At 38.0% G+C, this 24,185-nt stretch overlaps 1 protein-coding gene across 1 annotated transcript in view; it reads left to right on the top strand.

Moving 5' to 3' along the window:
* WDR70 (WD repeat domain 70) overlaps positions 1 to 22,009 on the top strand; it is a 292,600-nt gene extending 270,591 nt beyond the window's left edge. Inside the window, exons 17-18 of the mRNA XM_008692622.2 lie at positions 1,305 to 1,467; positions 21,830 to 22,009. Of these exons, the coding sequence (XP_008690844.1) occupies positions 1,305 to 1,467; positions 21,830 to 21,917 (251 nt within the window). The 3' untranslated portion in view covers positions 21,918 to 22,009. The remainder of the gene's footprint in view (positions 1 to 1,304; positions 1,468 to 21,829) is intronic.
* The last annotated feature ends 2,176 nt before the right edge of the window (positions 22,010 to 24,185 follow it).

Here is a 24,185-nt window from a genome sequence, read left to right as displayed (position 1 = left end):
CTAAGTACTATAATAGTTACTGGCCACACAAATTCTTTCACAAGTAATTATTTCTTGCCTTATTTAGTCTCTTCTCATCTTGATTTATAGAATTAATCTTACAGCACAATTTGGCTTTTCGTGTGTGTGTGTGTGTGTGTGTGTTTAATCTTCCTAAAAAGTCATAAATTTGGGGGACACCTGGGTGACTCAGTTGGTAAAGTGTCTGCCTGCAGCTCAGGTCATGATCCCAGGGTCCTGGAATCAAGCCCCATATCAAGCTTCCCTGCTCAGCAGGAGGCCTGCTTCTCCCTCTCCCTCTGCCGCTCCCCCTGCTTGTGCTTTCTCTCTCTCTCTGACAAATAAATTAATAAAATCTTAAAAAAAAAAAAAAGTCATACATTTTTGAGTACCAGGCACCAGACTAGCTGTTGGGGATCCAGCAGGGAGCAAATCCCTGCCCTTACGGAGCTTTCTGTCTACTAGAGCAGTTCCAGTACCATAAAATAATGTGAATCAGTGTATTCAGCTTGTTTGTTTTTCCTGCTACAAGGCACTTGGAAGATGGAAAGCCCTAAGATATATTTGTTTAAAACTAAAATAGGCATCTAACAAATATAGGTTAATTTTTTAAAATATTATTTATTTGAGAGAGAGAGAAAGAGAGTGCGCAAGTCGGGGGGAAGGGGCAGAGGGAGAGAATCCTGAAGCAGACTCCCTGCTGAGCGCAAGTCCGCCTAGGAGCTCCCTCCCAGAACACTGAGATCATGATCCGAGCCGAAATCCAGAGTCAGCCACTTGACCAACTGAGCCATCCAGATGCCCCAGTATTGGTTATTTATATTAATTGAATTTCAAGTGTTCATGCCCAAGGAATCTTTTCAAGGCCTATATATGGCAAAGTATTTGTAATTCTTCCATGCATTTATATCACTGTGTAGATTAAACAGCTAAGACATATCAAAAAACATCTCCATTTAAAAATGTTATGGGGAAGTTAAGGTTTGGTGATTTCCTCCTTTGGTTGTGATGATGATAAATGAAAGCTGAAGGGATGATACTGAAGTCCTCTTGAGACTTGTGTGCTTCAAGCCAAGATCTGAAGAAGCCCCAGAGTGCTCAAAACCTTGATTCCATAGGGAATGACAAAAATTGGGTAAACCTGAAGTTCTGGCCTCACTCTTGTTGCTCATTTCACCTGCCACCTTGGAACCTAGCATTGAAGGATTCTCAACCTTTTCAGGTAAGTACAGGGCGTGCAAGGTTATACTTCTATATTGTCATGCTCATTCCAGTTCTGATTTGTGTTTTTTTCTTGGAAACAGGTCGTGGCGGCCGGGTTGGAACCCACGGGGGCACTCTGTCGTCATACATTGTGAAGAACATTGCTTTGGACAAAACTGATGACAGCAATCCCCGGGAAGCCATTCTGCGGCATGCTAAAGCAGCCGAAGACAACCCGTATTGGGTTTCTCCAGCATATTCTAAGTAAGGAAAAAGCCTTTTAAAATAGAAAAATTATTATGTTTAATGAATTGGAAAGAATATAACAATGGCTACTTTGAGGTTCTAACTCTCCATTTCTTGTTTTATTCTTGAGCATGAAAAATAAGCCAAGTAGTCACAGTTCAGAACCTAGGCATTTGTTTGTATCTTAGGACTCTAAAATGGTGAATTTTTACAGTAGGTAAATTCCATCAGTTAATGGCCTAGTGTAAACCTATTATGTGAAGCCCATTCTACCTCTGACGAAGAAAGGAAGAGCACTACCCGTATGCGTTATCTTAGTTGAAGAGGGTTAAAAGCAGAAGAAGAGGAGCGGTTTGTAGGTCTGTCATTAAGAACTGCTTTTCATTTGCAGAGCTGTGTATGTAAGTAACACGTACATAGGCAGAGTGGAGCCTGCGGCGCAGATTCCCTCAAGTAGCTCAACATGGGTGAACATGTAGTGGTTCTTACAGCCTCCAAACCAGGTACATTTACACTAGAGAAAGGTGGTGTTGTAGAATTTTTGGATTCTTAATCTTTCATTTTAAACTAATTTTAGACTTACAGAAAAATTGCAAAAACAATACAGAGTTCATGTATACGCTTCACCTAACTTCCCCTAATGTTAACACCTTACAAAACCACAATACAATTACTTAGCAATGCCAGGAAGTCGACATTGCTACGATATTGTTGATGAAGCTACAAACCTTATTTGATTTTCCCCAGTTTATCTACTGATGTCTTTTCTCTGTTCCGGGATCCTATCCAGGATCCCATGTTACGTTTAGTTGTTGCTTCTCCTTAATTTCATCCAATCTCAACAGTCTTCTAGAGTTCCTTCTCTTTCATGACCTTGACACTCTCAGTGAACACTGCTCTGTTATTTTGTACACCTCTCTCAGTTTGGGTTTATCTGATATTTCTCACAATTGGAATGAAACTGTGCATTTTTGGCAAAAATGACCCAGGACTGATGCTGTATCCTTTTTGGTGCCTCATATCAAGGATGCCATATCAGGATGTCTTACAACTGGTGATGCTGACCTTGGTCACCTGGTTAAGGTGGTGTCTGCCAAGTTTCTCCACTGTAAAGTTACTGTCCATTTTGAGTTAATAAGTTATTTGGGGGTAATATCTTTTATGACTATGCAAATTCTGCCTCTCTTTAAACTTTGGCTCTCTAATTTTATTACCTGTGGGTAGTTTGCCTGCTGCAATTATGACTGTGGTGTTTGCCGAGTGGTGATTTTCTGTTTTTTTTTCTTTCTTCCACATTTATTAATTGGAGTTCTAAAAGGAAGAATCACCCTTCTTCCACATTTACTTATTTTTCAAGAATTTTTTGTATCAGTATGGACTCAAATACTTTATGGGTTAAAACCCAATACTATCATTATTTAGTTTTTTTGCTCAAATTGTCCCAGCTTTGGCCAAGAAAAATCTCCTTTGGAATAACTCCTGTCTTCTTTCGATAGGTGCCTCTATTTTTTTTGAGCACTTCCTTATTTTCTGATACCGTAGATGTGCCAGAGTCATCTTTGTTTTCTTCCCCCAGTCCTGGAACCAACTACTTCTTCAAGGAGCCTAGGTTTCTTTTATTTGAGAACGGCGTTTAGAAACCAAGACATTGGTACTCGATGTGCCCATTGCTACTGAAGTAGCATTGCTTTTAGATCCTCTGTTAGGGCTTCTTAGCTGACAAAACTTGGAAACACACACACACACACACACACACACACACACTAACCTGTGCTTCAACACACATACACCTATGTATACACACACACACACACACACACACACACATCTCTATTTATATTTTAAAAACTATGAGTTTATACTGATGCCTCTGATTTCAATCCTATACCTCTGGTTTCATTTTACCTTTCTCCTTCCTGTATTTTTAACCTCTTTCTCCAAAAATGAAAAACCCAGCTCTCATTACTGACAATATATTTACTTATTCACTTCTAGTATACATATAAAGTAGTTTCAGAATTGCCGACTCATACACCTGGGAGAAATATTTTCCCTAACTAGGATTTGTGTAGTTTTGTTGGTTTGGTTTGGTCTGGTTTGGTTTGGTTTGGTCTGGTCCTTTTAGCCTTACAGTATGTGGTCAAGAGACTGGTTTTCATAGTTACTTGGATGAGATATTTTCTTCTCCACTCCTGTCAGAGTGGTTATGTAGTTCATTTGAAATGCAGTTAGGGTCATTTGTTAGTGTGCATTCCTTTTTTGGGTTTCCCCTATGTTCTAGGTGTGTGTAGGATATGCAAAATATTACTCTAGTGCTAGGAGTCAGGGTCTGAAAAAAGCCTTGCTTTTCCTCTCTGTTCCCTCATTCCCATGCCCCGCTTCTCTCGGTCCCTTCCCCACTCACCCCCACAGGTAGCCTACCTATCTCTTTGGTTTCTGGTTTACCTCACCTGTAGGTTTCTTGCACAAGTGAACGGATTTGTAAGTATTTTTTCTACCCTCTCATTTCTTACACGAAGGATAACATAATATAAATGCCCTTTTGGGATTTCCTTTTTTTTAAACTTAGGATTATGCCCTAGAAATCATTCTACATCAGTTCATAGAGCTCCTTCTCGTTCTTTTTCACTGCTGCATAGTACTCCATTGTATGGCCATATCATGGCTTAGTCAACCACTCTCCTATGAGTGGATATTTACATTGTTCCAGTATTTTGCAATTTCTTTTTTTTTTTTTAATTACTTGAAGCCTTTTTTTTTTTTTAAGATTTTATTTATTTATGTGACAGACAGACAGCGAGAGAGGGAACACAGCAGGGGAGTGGGAGAGGAAGAAGCAGGCTCCCAGCGGAGGAGCCCGATGTGGGACTCGATCCCGGAACGCCGGGATCACGCCCTGAGCCGAAGGCAGACACTTAACGACTGTGCTACCCAGGCACCCCCAGTATTTTGCAATTTCTAACAGTGCTATAGTGAATAAACTTGTGCATATGTATTTTTGTATCATTGGAGTTATAGTCAGGTTTTTTCTTGATGTATTTATGTATTATTAAATTTTTCTTTTAAATTATGAGAAAGCTGGACCCTGATCACTTTTCAGAACATTAATATGCTGGAAGAAAATCACTTATGAACCAACTCAACGGACATGTTATACCAGTATCAGTTCTCTATCTGCTAATCATTATGAGCTACTTTGCATAAAAGAAAACCACATTGTTTTAGCTTGGGTTCCTTAGAAGTAGATCCTGAGAAAAAGATTCATATAAAGATTCTTATTATTACTAGGAAGTTTTATAATTAGGATGCTTTATTATTAGGATGCTTATTAGGAAGCATCCATAGAGAAAACCAATAGGGGTGTGGAGAAGTGTAATGAAGCCAAGTAAGGGTGTATCAGGGAAAGTTTCAGGGAGGTCCACTTTGGCTCAGTCTGCACGGTAACCCTGAAGACTCTGGTCAGAGGCATGGTAACTGGAGTACTTATACTCTCCAGTATCTATTGATCCTTGCTAATGGCTGGAGATGGGGGTGGGGGAGACATTCCCAGGTACTTCCAGCTTTCCAGGGCTTTAGCAACCTGCTGACAGCCCTCTGACAAAGAGACATAGCTGCTGCTGTTGTGAGTGAAAGCACCCCACACAGAAATGCTCAAGAGATTTGCGGGTCTCTGGTGGGGAGCGCAGCATCCTCTGCTGTCCATGTCACAGAACAGACTTGACTCCGTAATGTCAATGGTGGTTGTTCACAGTGTGTACTAATAACCAGACAGTACAGATGGAACATCTCTGAACAATTAGTTGGATAATATTACAACAGCTAAGAGGGTCATATCAAGGCTGGCCAGCTAACTAGTGTGCATTTAGCCTTCTTTTGTGTAGCGTTTGTGTGTGTATAAGCTAATGTATGTCAGCACATCATTGGCAGTCAGATAAGCTTATAGACTGTGCCTCTGTTGACACTTCTGTTTTTAATGGAGCCATTATTTTCTATTACTATTAGGGGTTTTTAATACTTAAAGAAACTTGTTTAGAAACATACAAAAAAATTAGCTGAGGAAAGAAGAAGAAACAGAGCCATGTTTTAAAATTTGCTAAACATAGTAAGCATCATTTGGAGAAAAATTTGGCACTATCTATACAAGTTTAAAATGCAAATACCCTTTGACTTGGCAATTCTATTTCCAGAAGTTTTGCACATGTGGGCAAATATGTATGTCCAAAGATACTAAGTTCGGTATTGTTTATGAAAGCAGAAGACTGAAAACAATGTAAAGCCTTTCAATGATGTATTGTTTCAGAAAAGTACAACACATCCATATAATTAAAGATAACAAGAAAATATAAAGAATGAGCTAGATATATATATGGATATGGATGTGTCCCAGTCTCCTTAAATAAAAGACCAACAAGCAAAAACAGAAACCAGATTGCAAAACATGCTGTCTGTATACCTGTGTTTTAACACAGTAGATGTACCTACACACATATCTGATCATTTAAACACGGACTTCCTCTGGGAGAAAATACAAGAAATGTGGGTGGTGGGTATCTTTTAAGTAGGAGAACAAAGAAGTGGGGAGAGGGGAGGGGGGCGGGGTGGGAGGCGAGAAGTGAAAGGGGCCTTCCATAGTCTGCCCATTAGCACTACTGGATTTTTTTCACTGTGCATGTATTCCTTAAAATCTCAGACATGAAAATTACATATGATATTTAGGTTAGAACCTCATCAAAATAATTAGTTGTTAGAAGTTTGAACGATAGTCTGGAAGGTCTAAGGCCAGCTTCCTGGCCTGGGTTCTAGCAAGGACTTACTATCCAATAGGTTCTGAAAGTTATCTTCTCAGTCTCTAATTCTCTTCAATGGTAAGTAAGGTCTTTGGCAACTTCCTATCAATTATATATTGTTAATATCACCCAATAATCAGCGGTATTATTTCAGTATTTATGGAAATACCTCAGTAATTTACTTTGCATGTAAACACACACAAACCTGTTTGGAGCAGTTTGCTATCAAATGTATTTTAATGTAGCAGATTTAGGAATTTTTTCTTTCTTGAGTTATGTTTTGTTAGGAAGGCCTCTGCATTCAAGATAATTCTTCAGGTTCTCCCATCTTTCCATTAATACCTTTTTTTTTTAAGAGTTAAATCTTTTATTCCCCTGAAATTATTTTAGTGAAGGGAGTGAGAAAGGTATATTCGTTTCCTGTGGCCACTGGAACAAATTGCCACAAACACAGTGGCCTGAAAAGCAGAAATGAATTCTCTCACAGTTCTGGAGGCCAGAAGTCTGAAATCAAGGTGTCATGGGAGCCACACTCCATATGGAGGCTCTGGGAAATTGTTCCAGTCCTCTGCTAGCTTCTGGAGGTTGCTGGCTAGCTTGGCTCAGAGCCACATTATCCCAGGCTCTTCTCAGTCCTCGCTTTGCCTTGTGCTTTGTGTTGGTCTCCTCTTCTCTCTTACAAGGATAGCCATGACGTTATTTGGGGACCACCCAAGATAATCCAGGATTATCTCCCCATCTTAAAATCCTTGGTCACATCTGCAAAGACCTTTTTTCCAAATAAGGTCATATTCACAGCTTCCAGGGATTTAAGGTAGATATTTCAGCCTACCACAATAGAGCTCCAATTTAATTTTTTCCTGTGGTTAGTTAGTTGCTGTAACACTTTTTAATTGGATAATCTAGTTTTCCTCATTGAATTGAAACCATATTGTTACACACGCTGCACTTCCATATGAATTTGAACCCATTTCTGGGCTCTTTGTTGTGCTCTATTTTTTGGTCTATTCAAGTAGCAGTATCAGACTGTTTTCATTGTTGTAGGGCTGCCTGTTCTCATTCTTCTTCTCAGTAAAACTTTTCTATTTTTGCAGGTTTCCATGACTTTAAGGTATCTAGTAAACACCTCCCCCCAATTCTTGGTGATATTTGTATTGGAATTGAGTTAATGTATATATTAATTTAGATTGAGTTTTACAAAACTGGTTCTTTTAAACCAAGAGCAGGGTACATCTTTCTCTTCAGTCATGTCTCTTTGTATCTCAGTAGTATTTTTAAGTTTTCTTTATATAGATCTTTCCCATTTTCTTTTAATTTTGTTTCTGTTATTTTTATCTTTTTATGTCATTGTAAATAGAATGTTTTCTTCTGCTGAGTTTGTAACTCCTGTGTATATGGAAGTGCTGTGTGGCCACATATATGTGTATTATTAATGTATAATAGGTAGTTGTTTTATATACAGCTATTTACCCTATTTTCCTGTTGTTTTCAGTAATTTTTCACTCAGTTTGTTTGTAGTTTCCAGGCATAAAATTGTATCATATGCAAATAATGATCAGTTTACCTCATCCTTTCTAATTATTTTAATTTACTTTTATTTTAATTTAAAAATTTTTTTATTTGAGTTTAGAGGACATACAATATTACATTATTTTCAGGTGTGCGACTTAGTGATTTGACAAGTTTATACATTATGCTCTGTTCACCCCAAGTGTAGTACCCTCCGCCTGTTACATCACTATTACAACATCATTGACTATGTTCCTCATGCTGTGCCTTTTATCCCAGTGACATATTCATTCCCTAACTAGAAGCCTGTGTCTCCCACTGCCCTTCACCCATTTTGCCCAGCCCCCAACCCCCTCCCCTGTGGCAACCATCAGTTTGTTCTCTGTATTTATAGATCTGATTCTGTTTTTTGTTTATTCATTGTAGGGTTTTTGTTGTTGTTGTTGTTGTTGTTGTTTGGGTTTTTTTAGATTCCACTGATGAGTACAATCCTACACTACTTGTCTTTCTCTAACTTAGTTCACTTAGCATAATACCATCCAGATCCATCCATTGTTGTCTCAAATGCCATGAACTTATCCTTTTTTGTGGCTGTGTAGTATTTCACTGTGTATATGTGTATCTCACATCTTTCTTATTCATTTTTCTGTTGATAGACATTTAGGTGGCTTCGTATCTTGACTATTGTAATTAATGCTGCAATAAACATAGGGGTGCATGTATCTTTTCAAATTATTGTTTTTGTTTTCTTTGGGTAAATTACCCAATAGTGGAATTATTGGATCACATGGCATTTCATTTTTAATTTTTTGAGGAACCTCCGTACTGTTTTTCACAGTGGCTGTACCAGTTTACATTCCCACCAATAGTGTATGAGTTTTTCTTTTTCTCTACATCCATACGAACACTTGTTTCTTGTGTGTTTGATTTTAGTCATTCTGACAAGTGTGAGGTGATATCTCATTGTGGTTTTGAGTTGCATTTCCCTGATGATTAGGCTGTTGGCCATCTGTATGTCTTTGGAAAAATGTCTGATCGGGTCCTCTGCCCATTCTTTAATCAGATTGTTGGGGGGAGGCAATTGGTGTTGAAGTCTATACATTCTTTTTTTTTATTTAAACTTTTTTTTTTAATATTTTATTTATTTATTTGACAGAGATAGAGACAGCCAGCGAGAGAGGGAACACAAGCAGGGGGAGTGGGAGAGGAAGAAGCAGGCTCCTAGGGGAGGAGCCTGATGTGGGGCTCGATCCCAGGACTCTGGGATCATGCCCTGAGCCGAAGGCAGACGCTTAACCGCTGTGCCACCCAGGCGCCCCTGAAGTCTATACATTCTTTATAGATTTTGAATATTAACCCTTTATTGAATATGTCATTTGCAAATATCTTCTATTCAGTAGGTTGTCGTTTAGTTTTGTTGGTGGTTTCCTTTGCTGTGCAGAAGCTTTTTATTTTGATGTAGTCCCATTCATTTATTTTTGCTTTTGTTTCCCTTGCCTGAGGAGACACATCTAGAAAAATGTTGGACAGCTGATATCAGAGAAATTACTGCCTGTATTCTGTTTTAGAGTTTTTCTGGTTTCCGGTCTCAGGTCTTTAATCCATTTTGAGGGGTTTTTCGTGTGTATGGTGTGAGAAAGGGGTCCAATTTCCCTTTTCTGCATGTAACTGTCCAGTTTTCTTAGCACCATTTATTGTAGACACTGTCTTTTCCCCATTGTATATTCTTGCCTCCTTTGTCATGGATTGATTAAGCATTAAAGTGTAGGTTTATTTCTGGGTTCTCTATTTTGTTGTATTAAACTATGTGTCAATTTTTGTGCCAGTAACATATTGTTTTGATTACTACAGCTTTGTAGTATGTCTTAAAATCTGGTTTTGTGATACCTCCAATTTTGTTCTTTTTTCTTGGGATTTCTTTGGAAATTCGGGGTCTTTTGTGGTTCCATACAAATTTTAAGATTATTTGTTCTAGATTTGTGAAAAATGTTGTTGGTATTTTGAGAGGGATTGCATTGAATTGCTTTGGGTAATATGGACATTTTAATAATGTTTGTTCTTCCAATCCATGAGCATGGAATATCTTTCCATTTGTTTCTGTCTTCAGTTTCTTTCATCAGTGTTTTATAGTTTTTGGAGTACAGTCTTTTACCCCTTGGTAAAGTTTATTTCTAGGTATTTTATTCTTTTTGGTGTAATCGTAAGTGGTGTTGTTTTCTTAATTTCTCTTTCTGCTACTTTATTATTAGTGTTTAGAAACTACTGATTTCTGGGTATTAATTTTATATCCTGCACCTTTACTAAATTGATTTATTACTTCTAGTAGTTTTTGTTGGAGTCTCTAGGATTTTCTTATGTATAGTATCATGTCATCTGCTAATGGTGATGATTTAATTTCTTTACCAGTATGGATGCCTCATTTCTTTTTCTGGTCTTATTATTGTGGCTAGGACTTCTAGTACTGTGTTGAATAAAAGTGACAAGAGTGGACATCCTTGTCTTGTTCCTGATCTTAGAGAGAAAGCTCTCAGTTTTCACCACTGAATGTGATGTTAGCTGTGGGTTTTTCATGTATGGCCATTATAATGCTGAGGTATATTCCCTCTAACCCCGCTTTGTTGAGAGTTTTTATCATGAATAGATGTTGCCCAATTTTGTAAGATAAGTTATCCTATCTAATTGTATTGACTAATACTGCCAGAACAATATTAAATAACATCATGATAGCACACATTTTTTTCTTAATTTGAACTTAAAGGAGTGACTCCATTAGGTTAAATCAGGTAATTGCCCTTTTCATAGGTGGGGAAAAAAATCAAATATTGGCAATTTCATATTCAGTTTAATGATATTTCTCCATAAAGCATAATTTCTGAAAACTCATACATACAAGATGTTGAGGATGAATCAATATCTTTCTCTTCTATTTATTCAATAATGATTTATTGAAAACCTACTGTAGGTCAGGTACTATTCTAGATTATGGGATATAGTAGTTTTTATGGAACTTATATTCAAGTTGGCAGAGACAGGCAATAAATAAGTCCCTAAATTTTAGGTGATAGCTAGTGCAAAGAATAAAACTAAAATAGGGATAAGAGAATGTAGAGTAACTGCGGGGAGAAAAGGTTACTATTTTTTTAGATACGGTGATCGGGGTAAAACCTCTGCTATGTGATTTTTGACTTGAATGAAATGAAGGAGTGAGCCATGTAGATATCCAAGGGAAAAGCATCCCATGCAAAGAAAACACCATACAAAGACCAGAGACATGTTCATCTGAAATAGATGCTGAATTTTATTGGGTTCATTTATTGTATTTCTGTGAAAGTGATCATATGACTTTTCTACTTTGATCAATGAATATGATGAAGTATATTATTGGATTTCCTCATATTGAATTATCCTTGCATCTTTGGTATGGCTCTCACATAGTTATAGTTTATTCTTTGTCCTGTGTCAGACTGGCTTCATTAAAATTTTGTATGCTTTTCTACATATACTCTCAAACTGTTTTTAATACCATTAAATCTATCTACTTTGTAAAGATTTGGTAGAATTCACCTGTGAAACTGTCAAAACCTGGTGCTTTTGTGGAGGAGAGGGTAAATAGTAATTTCTTAGTTTCTCTCTTTTCCGTCCCCTCATGGTAAATACTCTGTTTGGACTTTCCAACTCTTCTGAGTCTGCTCAGTAATTAATATTTTCTTGGGGATTCATTCATCCAGATTTTCAGCTTTCTTTAAATTGAATTACTTGAAGCGGAAGTTCTTTTTGTTTTTTGGTGAGCATTAACAAATGATATTTTCCTGCATTATAGGTAGTTTAGTTATATTTACAGTTGAAAATGTGCTAGCTTCAATATTAGCTCTGAGAAGTGGGGAGAACAGGTACTGTCCCGTCTTTTACCCTACATGTGAGGAGACTGAAGCTTGCGGTCCACGGTGATTGCAGCTGGCACTTCCGTCAGCTCTCTCGATCCCTAAACCAGTGAGCTTTGCAGAGGGCTGCGCTGTCTGTTAATATATACCCTTCTGCTGCTGCATTTCTCCCATCTGCTTCCTTCCACCCAATTTTGTCACCTTCCATTTATTGCATACTAACTAAGTTCATGGCACTGTCTGTGGCATGTGATTTGTTAGCCAGAGTCGCAGTGTTATTTCTCCTGTGTTCACCTGCTAGAGTATACTATTTACTGCCAAGTGGCAAAGTCTTTGAAGGGAAGCTAATATTTAAAAGGATCTTTTTGTAAAGGTCACTGTAATTGAGAATGTGTGTCTGGTTGTTTTTCTTCACGGCAATTGACTTCTGTCAGTGATGAAATGAAGATTTACTATATCTCACTTTATCACAGAAAAGCCCAATTAGACATTTACATAAATCTCCCTGCTTGCACATGACATATACTCACCTTTGTTCTCCAGTGATGATAACAGAGGGTCTTTAAACACTTTACCTGTGTTGATGGAGGATTCGAGTTTCATTCCTGGCACTAGCAATGTACTAGCCATGGAAGTTTTAAAACACAGCAGGATCACAGAGGCCTCTTGTTCAACCACACATGGTCAGATTCAATTACAGTTTCTTGTTAAAAGAAGTGGCTGTGGAGGGAGGGAAGAGGAGCTGGCTAGAGAGTGGGCAGGATATAGATCCAGAATGCTATTAGCTTACACATCACACAGAGATGGACGTGTGTGGGAGCCTGGACCCTGGCCAGCAGCCTGCCAGCCTGACAGCTCTGTCAGCCATGGTCACTTCTCTTGCCAGATAAACTGCCATTACTTCTGGTTCAGTCAGTTTAGTTTTCAGTGTGCATGTCCTGTCAGATACGGGATACTTGGATATATGTGTGTGTGTTAAAATATCATTCCCATGTATGAAGGATCCATTTAAAGTCATATTGAGTTAGTAGGCAGTATTTAAAGAGGTCGTTCTTTGAGTGAGTAAAGGTTTATATATTATTTTTGCCAAGAAGAGATATAAACCCACAGGGGGAAATGCAGTTTTTTTCCCTGAGTTATATTTAGGTGACTGGTCGTCCCTGTCCACCATATTCTTGTGTAGGGGCCAGCATTTCTCAGAGTGGTTTTGTGGACTGCCTCGTGCCAAGAGTCCAGGGTGAGAGTAGGGGGTTAGAATGCAGTTTTCTAGACTGCACCTCAGACCAACTCAGATTCTGTGAACTTGGGGCTGGAAACCTGCATCTTAACAAGTTTCCCAGGTGATTATTTTGTGCACTAAAGTAAAGCACAAATCACAAATGATTTATCCCTAGAAAATGAAAATGTACAGAATAAATTATTCCAATTATAGAGATTTATACTGAAGACAGATTATTTACATAACCAAATAATTTCTCCCGGTATTTTTTTTTTAAATAGCAAGGTGTTGTGTGTATTTAATTTGTAAGTTATTTTACCAAATGTATTCTACATACAACTTTTTGAAAACATACTTTTTATATAAAGTGAGAACATGTGATAGCCAAAGCAAAGGGTAATAACAACAACACTTTTATTGTACTTATACCATGCCAGCCTTGTTTAAGAACTTTATATTATTCATTTAATCTTCACAACAGCCCTATGAAGGAGGCTGTATTATTTCCCCATTTTACAGATGAGGAAGTTGAGGCTTGTAACTTGACCAAAGCCACACAGGTAGCAGATGGCAGAATTGGGATTTGAAGGCAGTCTGGCCTCAGAGTCAAGCTTCTGCTCCCAACAACTACAGTGTACTGCTTCTCATCACCAAGCAACTGATGGCAGTCATGAAAAAAAAATTGAGTACTAGTGAAGCTGAAAAGACTACCGTGTGAGCCAGCATGGCATACCCCAACACTAGACTAAGAATCAGAAGTTTCGGGGTGTCATTCTCGTCGTGTGCTTCGCTGACATGGCCTGAGGCTGTTTCCCGGTGTGTGAAGAGAGCAGGGCTACAGTAACGCCCAGCTATACAGCTGAGAGAGGGTGCCCATGACACCTGGGCGGCCTCAGGCCTGTGTACTCTTCAAAGATTTTCTCCTTCTGACTTGTTTAACCATTTGGTGATAAGGCAGGTAATGGTGATTTTAGAGGGTTCTTTTGTTTTCCGTTTCCTGTCTTTTCTCTTTCTCTTTTTATTTCCCATTTCCACAGGTTTCAGTATTTGTCCCTTTTTCTACCCTCACCCAGGCTTTGAACTCACACACCCAGCATTATGAGTTAGTGTGCCCTCTTTAATGAGTCCGAAATATGTTTATCTATTTTCCAAAATATTATGTGTTCATTTTTTGAAGAAAATAGAACATTCTTTATCTAGAAACATCATGTTGCTTCTCATCATCTTATTCATCCCTAATATTTAAAAAAAAATTATCTTTGATTAGCTGTTCACCAGAAAGAAGGGCCCATTTCAAGTGGAATCTTTTGGTCAAGCCCTTTATTTAATCTTAATAATTCTGCAATTGTGATGACTGGGTCACAGTTCATCTGGACTGTATTCATTCTAACAGGGTTAACAAGTGTGTCAGATTGTCAAGTCATGGCTATAATTGACTTTGGCTTTGAGGTTTTCCCTCATAATAAACAATGGGCCCTGAGCCAAAAAAGCTTGTGGTTTATACTCCCATACTGATGACTGAATATTAGAAGTGATTTCTCCTCATACTCCTTCTGTGACCCTGCAACTGGCTTTATGCTTTTTGAATGAATCATATCAGAAGAATATCCATAATTAAAAAGAATGTGACCCGTGCACTTTCCATTGCAGCTGAAAACATTCTGAAATTCTTCTGTGGCCTGAGCGCTAGTGAGGGAGTGTAGAAACCCTAGGTTAGAGCCTAGTCAGAAGAGAGAAGACAGCCCTGCTGACAGTTTGAATCTCTTGCGCAAGCAGTGCACCCCAGAAATGCCCTCACAGAATATTGCAGGGGGAATCTTCATTCATTACCGACTATTCTACACAAAATTCCTCTGCATGGGAACACTAAAGGTGGGACTCAGTTTTTGTTGGGCTTCTGACATTTTTTTGTTAGCACACGATTGCTGGGAAAGCTCTTTGTACAAATATATCTGAGAATTCAGTTTGAAAGATGTCCCAAGGGGAAAATTATTCAGCACATAGTATCATCTAATCAGAATTGATAGATTTGAGAAAGACATTTGCTTAAGCTTTTATCTTTGCTTATGAAATAATAACTATTAGCAAATGCAGAGTTTACTGAAGCTAAACAAAATGAAACAAAAAACCTTTCAGCCCTTCTCTGATTGGTTTATTTAATGGTTCATAACAATAACTGTGTTGATATGTAATCTATTCTCCTTTTCTTAGTAACTCTAGTAAACAAGTTGACATATATAGTCAAGTGAAAAATGTTTACTATTCACCAAGTGAGTTAATCAAACTGGAAAACAAGTTTCACATCAGCCTTCTGTAAGTTAAAGTTTTCAGTTAACACTTAGAAAAATGGATTAGTATGGGCCATAAACCAGTAAATTAGATAAGCTGATTTCAGTAAGGTGGGTTACTCTGCTGGTCCTCAGTGAGGTTTACCATGTCCCTACTGACCTGTCGAGCAACTGCAGTGATTATACCCTTGGCTGAATGGAATGTTCCCCCTTTTCCTTCAAGTCAGTCTCTTTATAGGCTTTTGTTTTGGCCAACTGAATAAATCTTCCGTGAGGCTGGAAGTTTGAGTTAGCAACTTCCTGTCTCTTGAGAAAGGAGGTATAGAATCCTGGAGGAACTGATTAAATAGAAGACGGGAATAGGGATACCTGGGTGGTTCATTCGGTTAAGCATCTGCCTTCAGCTCAGGTCATGATCCCGGGGATCAAGTCCTGCATCAGGCTCCTTGCTCAGCGGGGACCCTGCCTCTCCCTCTGCCTACTCCTTCCCCTGCTTGTGCTCTCTCTCTGACAAATAAATAAATAAAATATTTTTTTTTTAAAAAGACAGGGTAATGGGTCAGAAATGGAAATGCTTTCTCAAGGTGATGGAATATATTTCTTGCTCATTTTTTATTTATATTTGTATTTCCTGAGTTCCTGCCATGTGTTCAGTGCCCATTTGGTTTGGTTTGTTTTACTCTTCATTATGGAAGGACCCAACAAAGTCTGTGTTAAAATCAGTGTACAAATTCTGTTTCTTCAAGCAGCCCAGAAAGGAATCCACTTTTGTAGCCAGTGACAATGTTAATAGAGACTTGGGGAGTATTATTGTTGTTGTTTATTTGTTGGTTTCCTGTTGGTTTTAAAAGCAGGGACTTCTGGACTAACTTCTAAGTGTTTTTAAATCCATTAGCGTTTTTTGGGGGGTTTTTTGGTTTGTTTTTGGGTTTTTTTGGTTTTTTGTTTTGTTTTGTTTTGTTTTGTTTTTTGCTGTGTCGTTTTACTCCTACTTGGCATTGTTGATTTATTTTTATAGTAGTTTTTTATGTCAAGGGCAATTAGGCCATCCCCTAGGGAAGAAATCTTTCGGTTCTATTCCTAACTCTGCCTAATCATCTCTGTTTCTCATTGTCTTAAAAAGTAGTGACTGAAGAAATCCATTTTAAATGTCCTAGAAAATCTGAATTAAATTTTTTGGGGGGGTCTTTCTCATATATGAGTTTCCAAAATTTTTCACAAGAATAACTGTTGGAAATAAATTTAAAGATAACAGTTACTGAAAAGAAAAGAATAGCTGCAAGATTTAGAGCTGTAATTCTCTTAGTTTGCTTCTGTAAAACGCTGGAATTCTCTAGACTAGATAGAGATGTTCAGTGTACGCAAGTCAAATACTCCTTTTTGAAGAACTTGGTCTTTATTCAGCAAACAACATATAGCTCTTAGGGAAAGCTGTGAACGGTGCTGTGGGAATGTTGGTATTGGGGGCAGGACGGATTGGAACAAGGGAAACTCCTCTCTGTGGGCCACATCTCCCCTCACCTGCTCATGCCTCACTCCCAGGGATTAAAGACTGCTCTGTCAGGGCTGGGCCTGTGACAGTGCGGCCTTGAACCCCGTTCCTTCACCCCGTCTTCAGTGGCATCATCCAGGGCCGGCTTCTCCCAAGGTGAGAAGTACATTCCTACAGTTAAAGGAAGCTCATTGTGTGTCAAAGTTGATGTTAAGAAGACAGATCCTACTCCACAGCCTGGTTTCAGAGCCCTGCTCCACTGCTTTCTTTCCCCAGCTGGGACGGAAGGTGTTCCCACGGTGCTGCTCAGTGCGCTCTACCAACCAGTACTCATGAGAGAAGTATAGGAATTGAGAGTAAGCAGTTAGAAAATTGTGGAGCAATTTGATACATTTTTGGAATCTAATAAAAATTTGAATTTGTACTTTGCAGTCTTTTTATTTTTCTAGAAACATAGTATTTGTTTGAAGGGATTGGAAATTAGAAAACAAAGTCTGGCCTTGCACCACAGATGGTTGGAGAAGCACTGCTCTAGGCAGGACCCCAGATTGGAGGCTAAGGCCTTCTCCAGGGTGACTCCTATTTATTCTAGAAGCAGCTTCATTATTTCTTATTCCCAAGTCCAAGAGTCTGGTTCTTCTTTTAAACAAAAACATTTTTTAAAATTTTGGTAAAATATACATAAAACTTACTCTCTTAACCATTTTTAAGTGTACATTTCAGTAGAGTTAAATGTATTCACTTTGTTGTGCAGCCAATCTTCAGAACTCTTCTCATCTTGCCAAACTAAAACTCTGTACTCACTAAGCAAGAACTCTTCCTTTCCCCCTCTATCCAGTCCCTGGCAACCACCATTCTGCTTTCTGTCTCGTGGATATGGCTACCTTGGTACCACATATAAGTGGAATGACACAGTATTGTCTTTTTATGACCGGCCTATTTCACTTAGCATAATGCTCTTAAGGTTCATCTATGTAGCATTTGCCAGAAATTTCTTTCCTTTTTAAGGCTCAATAATATTTCATTGTACGTATCGCCACATTTTGTTTATCTGTTCTCCTATCCACGACACTTAGGTTGCTTCTACCTTCTGACTATTCTGAATAATGTTGCATTGAACATGGGTGTACAAATATTTCTTTAAGACCCCACTTTCAGTTCTTTTGGGCATATTTCCTGAAGTGGAATTGCTAGATCACATGGTAATTTTATTTTTAATTTTTTGCGGAACTACCATGTTGTTTTCCATAGAGGCGTCACCATTTTACATTGCCACCATCACTGTTCAGGGGTTCCAGTTTCTCCACATCCTGGCTGATACTTGTTATTTTCTGGGTTTTGTTTGTTTTTTGTTTGATAGTAGCCATCCCTGGTGGGTATGAGGTATTATCTCATTGTGGTTTTGCTCTGCATTTCCCTAATGCTTAAGGATGTTGAGACTCTTTTTATCTACTTGTTAGTCTTTTGCTATCTTCTTTGGAGAAATATCTATTAAAGTCCTTTGCCCTGTTTTTTTTAACTGTGTTGTTTGGGGTTTGTTTTTTTTTTTCCATTTTTGTTGTTATTGTTGAGTTGTAGGAGTTCTTTATATATAATCCCTTATCAAATATACGATTAGCAAATATTTTCTCCCATTTCATAGGTTGCCTTTTCAGTCTGTTGATTGTGTCCACTGATGCACAGGTTTTAATTTTGATACAGTTCAATTTACCTGGGCTTTTTTTGTGCTTATGCTTCTGGTGTCTTATCAAAGAAATCATTGTCATATCCAATGTCATAAAGCTTTTCCATAGTATTTTATAGTTTTTGCTCTAGGTCTAGGTCTTTGATCCATTTTGAGTTAATTTTTGCATATGGTGTAAGGTAAGGGTCCAGTTTTATTTATTGCATTTGGTACAATTTTGCCAGCACCATTTTTTGAAAGGACCTTACTTCTTACACTCAGGTATTCTACCTGGCCAATAAAATGAAAGATAAAGTGATATGCAAGCACTGCTGGGAAAATTTGGACACTAGCTTCTCCTTGGCTGTTTGAAAGCTAAATGTCATAATTTGATGTTGCATATACATAATATGGTTATTTTGCTGGCAGCATTGTTATTAGTTCAAAAAAATGGAATTTAAAACACTAAATTTCATGGAGTTCCTCAAAGAGACCATTCTACCTTCCAAACAAATTCATATCCCCCAGGTTAAAATACCTGGAGAGGACCAGGGAATAAACTGTTGTGGTCTGGTAATTCAGCATGACAGTCTAAGTGATCCTGGTGTAAAAGTTACTCAGCGAATTTTGCTGAGTTTAGTGCTGGGGGAGAAAGGTATCTCCTTTGAAAACTAATATATTTCTTTTTTCTTTGTCTTGGCTACTAGGAAATTGAGTGTTGTATTATTATGTTTACCCTTTCCTTCTACTCATTCGTTTTGATTTTCTTTATAAATCCATTTTATTGAAGTATAATTTATGTATAATAAAATGCAAAATGCACCCATTTCAAGACTTGACAAATGTATACACCTATGTGATCACTTCAGTGAAGGTTATGGAACATTTCCATCCCCCCAAAACATTCCCCATGCCTCTTTACACTCATTACGCCCTTTCTGCTCCCTGTGAAATAGTTCCATTGATTCTATGCCCTTCAAGTTAGCCACCAACTTGCAAAAAATACTTTTGCGAAGTAGGTAGAATATGAGAGCAATTACTTAAATGAAACAGTCTTTTTAAGCTCTAAGTTCTGTTCTTCCTGTGATCTGTCATTTAATTTCTTTTTTTTTGTACCCAAAAAAGCACCATTAAAATTTCTTAGTACTTAAGTCTCATTACAACTAACATTGATGAGCTGGTGTCTTCTGAAGCATATCATTACAAGACCATGTTATTTTTTTTTCTTTAGAAGTTAAACATCTAATTCAAAAGGATTTTTAAATCAAATTTGTTCCCATGTGGGTTTGTCCGTACCTCAGTGGTCCACATCTTTGTCAGAAGATGAAATATGTAGGGGCACCTGGGTGGCTCAGTTGTTAAGCATCTGCCTTCAGAATGGGGCGTGATCCCAGGGTTCTGGGATCGAGTCCCGCATCGGGGTCCCTGCTCTGCTGGGAGCCTGCTTCTTCCTTTCCTACTCCCCCTGCTTATGTTCCTTCTCTCGCTGGTTGTCTCTCCCTCTGTCAAATAAATAAATAAAATCTTAAAAAAAAAAAAAAAGAAGATGAAATATGTAATGGGCACGAGTTGCCCTACTATCGCATGTTAGAGAGCCAGTGTGAGGACGGGGGGTGCTTTCTAGTAACTCAGCAACTCATGACCTATGAAAGTCTGCAGCTGTTTTTGGAAACATTAGAGCTGTTACTTGTTTGTAGATGTCATAACAGTGTCTTGAAGTGACAAGAATTTCAACCAACTGGATTGTGTGTGGGGACACCTTGGGTTCCAGGTAGGTGTGTGGGTCACTAGAGAGACAGGAATTGTGACTAACTTATGCACAAGGAATTCTAGTACCTGGCGTGCATCAGAGCAACATCAGCATGAATGTGGATGGTTTAACTTCTTCCCAGGATAATAAAGAGACAGCAACAAGTAACATAAGGTTTTAACCCTGTTTTTACTTGTCAAAGAAAAGGAATGGTTGTTGTCATTATTTTAGCATTCTGGAATTACCTTGATATAATGAATTAAATTCAAGATGAAGATGTAAGCTAAGATATATCATCTTCAGATATAGTGCTTTAATATTTCCTTGTAATGTGTGCAGCCACTCTGGAAAACAGTCATGGAGGAGGTTCCTCAAAAAGTTATAAATAGGATTACTCTACAACCTAACAATTGCACTACTAGGTATTTACTCAAAGGATACAAAAATACAGATCGAAGGGACACATGCACCGTGATCTGATGCTCGTAGCAGCATTATCAACAACAGGCAAACTATGGAAAGAGCCCAAATGTCCATCAACTAATGAATGGATAAAGAAGATGTGGTATATATATAATGGAATATTACTCAGCCATCAAAAAGAATGAAATCTTGCCATTTGCAATGATGTGGATGGAGCTAGAGAGTATTAAACTAAGTGATCTAAGTCAGTCAGAGAAAGACAAGTACCAAATGATTTCACTCATATACGGAATTTAAGAAACAAAACAGATGAACCTATGAGAAGGGAAGAAAAAGGAGAGGCGGGGGAGCAAACCATAAGAGACTCTTAACGATAGAGAACAAACGGGTGGGGGGATGGGCTAAATGGGTGATGGGCATTAGGGAGCACACTTGTTGTGATGAGCACTGCATTTTATATGTAAGTGATGAATTACTAAATTCTACTCCTGAAACCTAAAAAATAAAAAAGCTTTCAAAAAACATTTCCTCGTAATGTGATAGAGCTGTTTTTAAAAGGGAATCAGCAGTAACATAACCAGAAGGAGCATGAACTATAACCATTTCACATATTCTTGAAATTATTTTCTGTGTAAATGATATAAAAAGGAAAATCATTGAACCAGGTATGTTTATAAAGCACAGAACATCCTAACGCAAAGATTGCTTCATATACCGTGTGTCAGTATTACAACAGTGGTGTTAGTGATGTATCCTAAAATGCTTGCCATTTCTGTGTGTTGAACTGGGTGTTGGGGTGGAGAGAATGGCCATCTGTTTGTTTTGTTGTTTTATTTTTTCTGGCAGTGCTCAAGTTACTCTATATATTATCTATTACTTGAGACTCATTAAATAAGGAAGTGATTATCTCAAATTCTCCTGTTCATGTGCACCATAATCACATGTATTTGGACTACTTAAGTCTAGGAACAACACAGAGAGCTGTAAATAAAGATCATGTGTGTTCTTGCTTGGTGACTATAATTTGGACTCCCAAACAGTCCCAGTGAGCCTGATGTTTGAAGTAGAGGGTGGTCATGAATATACGAGATTGTACTGAATTTGATGTACTTTCATTTTATTTAAGAAAAGGACAGCATACATAGCCTGCCCCAGAGGGGAATCTTTAAGAGAATCTTTGGCTCTTTTGATGAATAAAATTAAATTTCTATTATCTTTTTCTTTGCCAGAAGTTTAATGATTGATATTTATTTAATAATTGAGATATAGTTGATTCCCCAGATGTGCTTCCACTTGCAAAGTAGCAAAGTCTAATCTAGTAAACACTTGCTGACTAAATTTTTCCTCTTTTCATTAACTTTCTTTTAGGACTCAGCCCAAAACCATGTTTGCCCAAGTTGAATCTGATGATGAGGAAGCAAAGAATGAGCCAGAATGGAAAAAACGTAAAATTTGAAGACTCTCACATGAGAGCTCTTTGCATGAGGGGAGTGATATTGGACAGTTTTTTGTTTTTTAATGAAATAAAAAATACATTTTTATGAACAACTTTTGTAGTTTGCATTATTGGACCATTCAAAAAATTGGTAGCTACCCTTCACTAAAATTGTGCTTACATTTTTCTTAATTACAACTATGAATCTATATTATAAGTAAATAAGAAACAGATTCTTAGCCTATTACCAAGTAGTTTAGGTATTTGAAAACTTTATTCAACAATTATTGGTCTTGTACAGATTCTTACAGCATTGAAGGAGGGAAATGTACATTGAAATGGACATGAGTCTTGAGCAATTCTAGGATCATAATATGGAAATAGACATCAAAAGTTTAATATTTCTGTATAATTTCACAATAGTTGTTTACATGATTATAAATAATTAGGCTGAGTTCAGGCTAAAAGCATTGCTATGCTAGGAAAGAACATGTATCTGATTATCCTTAAACAGCAGAATACAGTGGTTAGGATTTAGGAAGCAGGCTGTGAAGTCAGACCCATGTGGGTTCAAACCTTGGCTCTGCTCTTTACTGTCTAGGTCACCTTGGGAGTTATTAAACTTCTCTCTTCTAGCCTCAGGTGATGATAGCACTGCTCTCCTGGGTTTGTCACAGGATTAGATAAGACACTTCTTATATAGTGTTTAGTATAGTACCTGGCATGTAATAAATATACCCCATTTCCTATTTTAAAATAGAGCTGATGATACTTTGCCTGATTTTTATCACTATTAAATTGGAAAAGTATGGAAATGCTTTGTACCTGTAATTAGAAGACATTAAAAATCATTCTAAAAGACCCTTGTGCTTTTGTGACTAGAAAACTAAAATGAAAGTTGGCAGTTTGTCCAAAGTAATAATGAGTCAATAGAATAAAATTCTGTGGACTGTTTTCACCCAGACCTGGGGTAATATTGCATATCAAATAGTCCCCACTAGAAAATTCAGGAATTTTTAATCCTCTTGCCTTTTTCCCTCCTGCTCTCATTTGTCCCAGTGAATTAAATATAAAAATTAAGGATGATCCAAAATGCGTGTTGGAAAGTTGCAGGCCTCACATACCTACCCCCTCCCCAAAAATCTTTTCTACCAAGATCACAGGTACGTGGCCTTTCTGCCCCTGCAGTTCTGAGGTGGGTCGCAGTGGGCATTCCTCTATAAATAAATCCTAAAAATCTTCATTCTTGTCAACTACCGTCTGTCCTTTTTTTCTTCCATCCCCATCTTCATCCTATTCCCGTTCTGTCATCACGTAGCTTATAGGTAATAAGAACTAGCATTTGCTACATGCCTAGCATCTGATGGCTACTGTTCTGAGTTCTTTATCTGCAGTAGCTCATTTAATCCTCACAAAAACCCCATGAGTAGGTAAAATTGCTGGACCCACTTTACAGACAAAAGAGATTCAAGAAGTCAATCTGCAATTACAGTTGGGGGGGCTATACGAAGACACCCGAGATTTCTAAGCATCAGTAATAAACTGCCCAAAGTTTCCTATTCCTGTTGAAATACACTTTATCCAAAATCAATTACAGACCAATATTTTGTTCCAAGTGCTTAGGATTTGTAAATTTACTGTTTCTTGGATAAAATTTACTGAAAGCATTTCATATTTTTTTCCTGTCTTAACATAAACATTGCACCATATGGAAGTATTCGTCTTGCACAGCCAAAAGTTGTCGTGAAGGGTGGGAGGGAGGAATAAAAACTTGATCGTAGTGGTCTTGGCGGAGCCTGCTATGATGTAAGGGGAGAGAAAGACAGATTTAGCACGAAGATGATTTTCTCATTGTTACCCACAACACAAGTGGCCCTTTCCAAGCTTAAGATGATCTATCTCACTTGAGAATTTTATACAAAATTATTTTTCCACACAAGATTGGCAAAAGACACATAGGATTTCCGTATCAATTTTGATGAGTAAGGACCTCAGAGCCAGGGCTGGGCGAAGAGTGGGTGCTCATTGGCCCTGTAGTCCCATCACCAGGGTAGAATCCCCAGTCGATATTCCCCAGGCCCTCACACTCCCCATGCCCCTCGAGCCTCATTACCTTACCCTGTACAACCCTACATTCCCTATCTCAGTCAACTGCATTTCTATTTGCTCAAATAAGGGACCTGGAAGTCATAATAATGACTCCTCCCTCACCCCCCCTCATGTAATCATTTGCCAGTTTCCATCCATGCCATATGCTGACCGTCTTCTATTTGACCTTCATCTCTTTCC

This window comes from Ursus maritimus, unplaced genomic scaffold (genome assembly GCF_017311325.1).
Source record: "Ursus maritimus isolate PB19 unplaced genomic scaffold, ASM1731132v1 scaffold_15, whole genome shotgun sequence".
NCBI lineage: Eukaryota > Metazoa > Chordata > Mammalia > Carnivora > Ursidae > Ursus > Ursus maritimus.
Note: the sequence above shows the minus strand (reverse complement) of the source record. Positions and strands in the feature narration are given on the sequence as shown.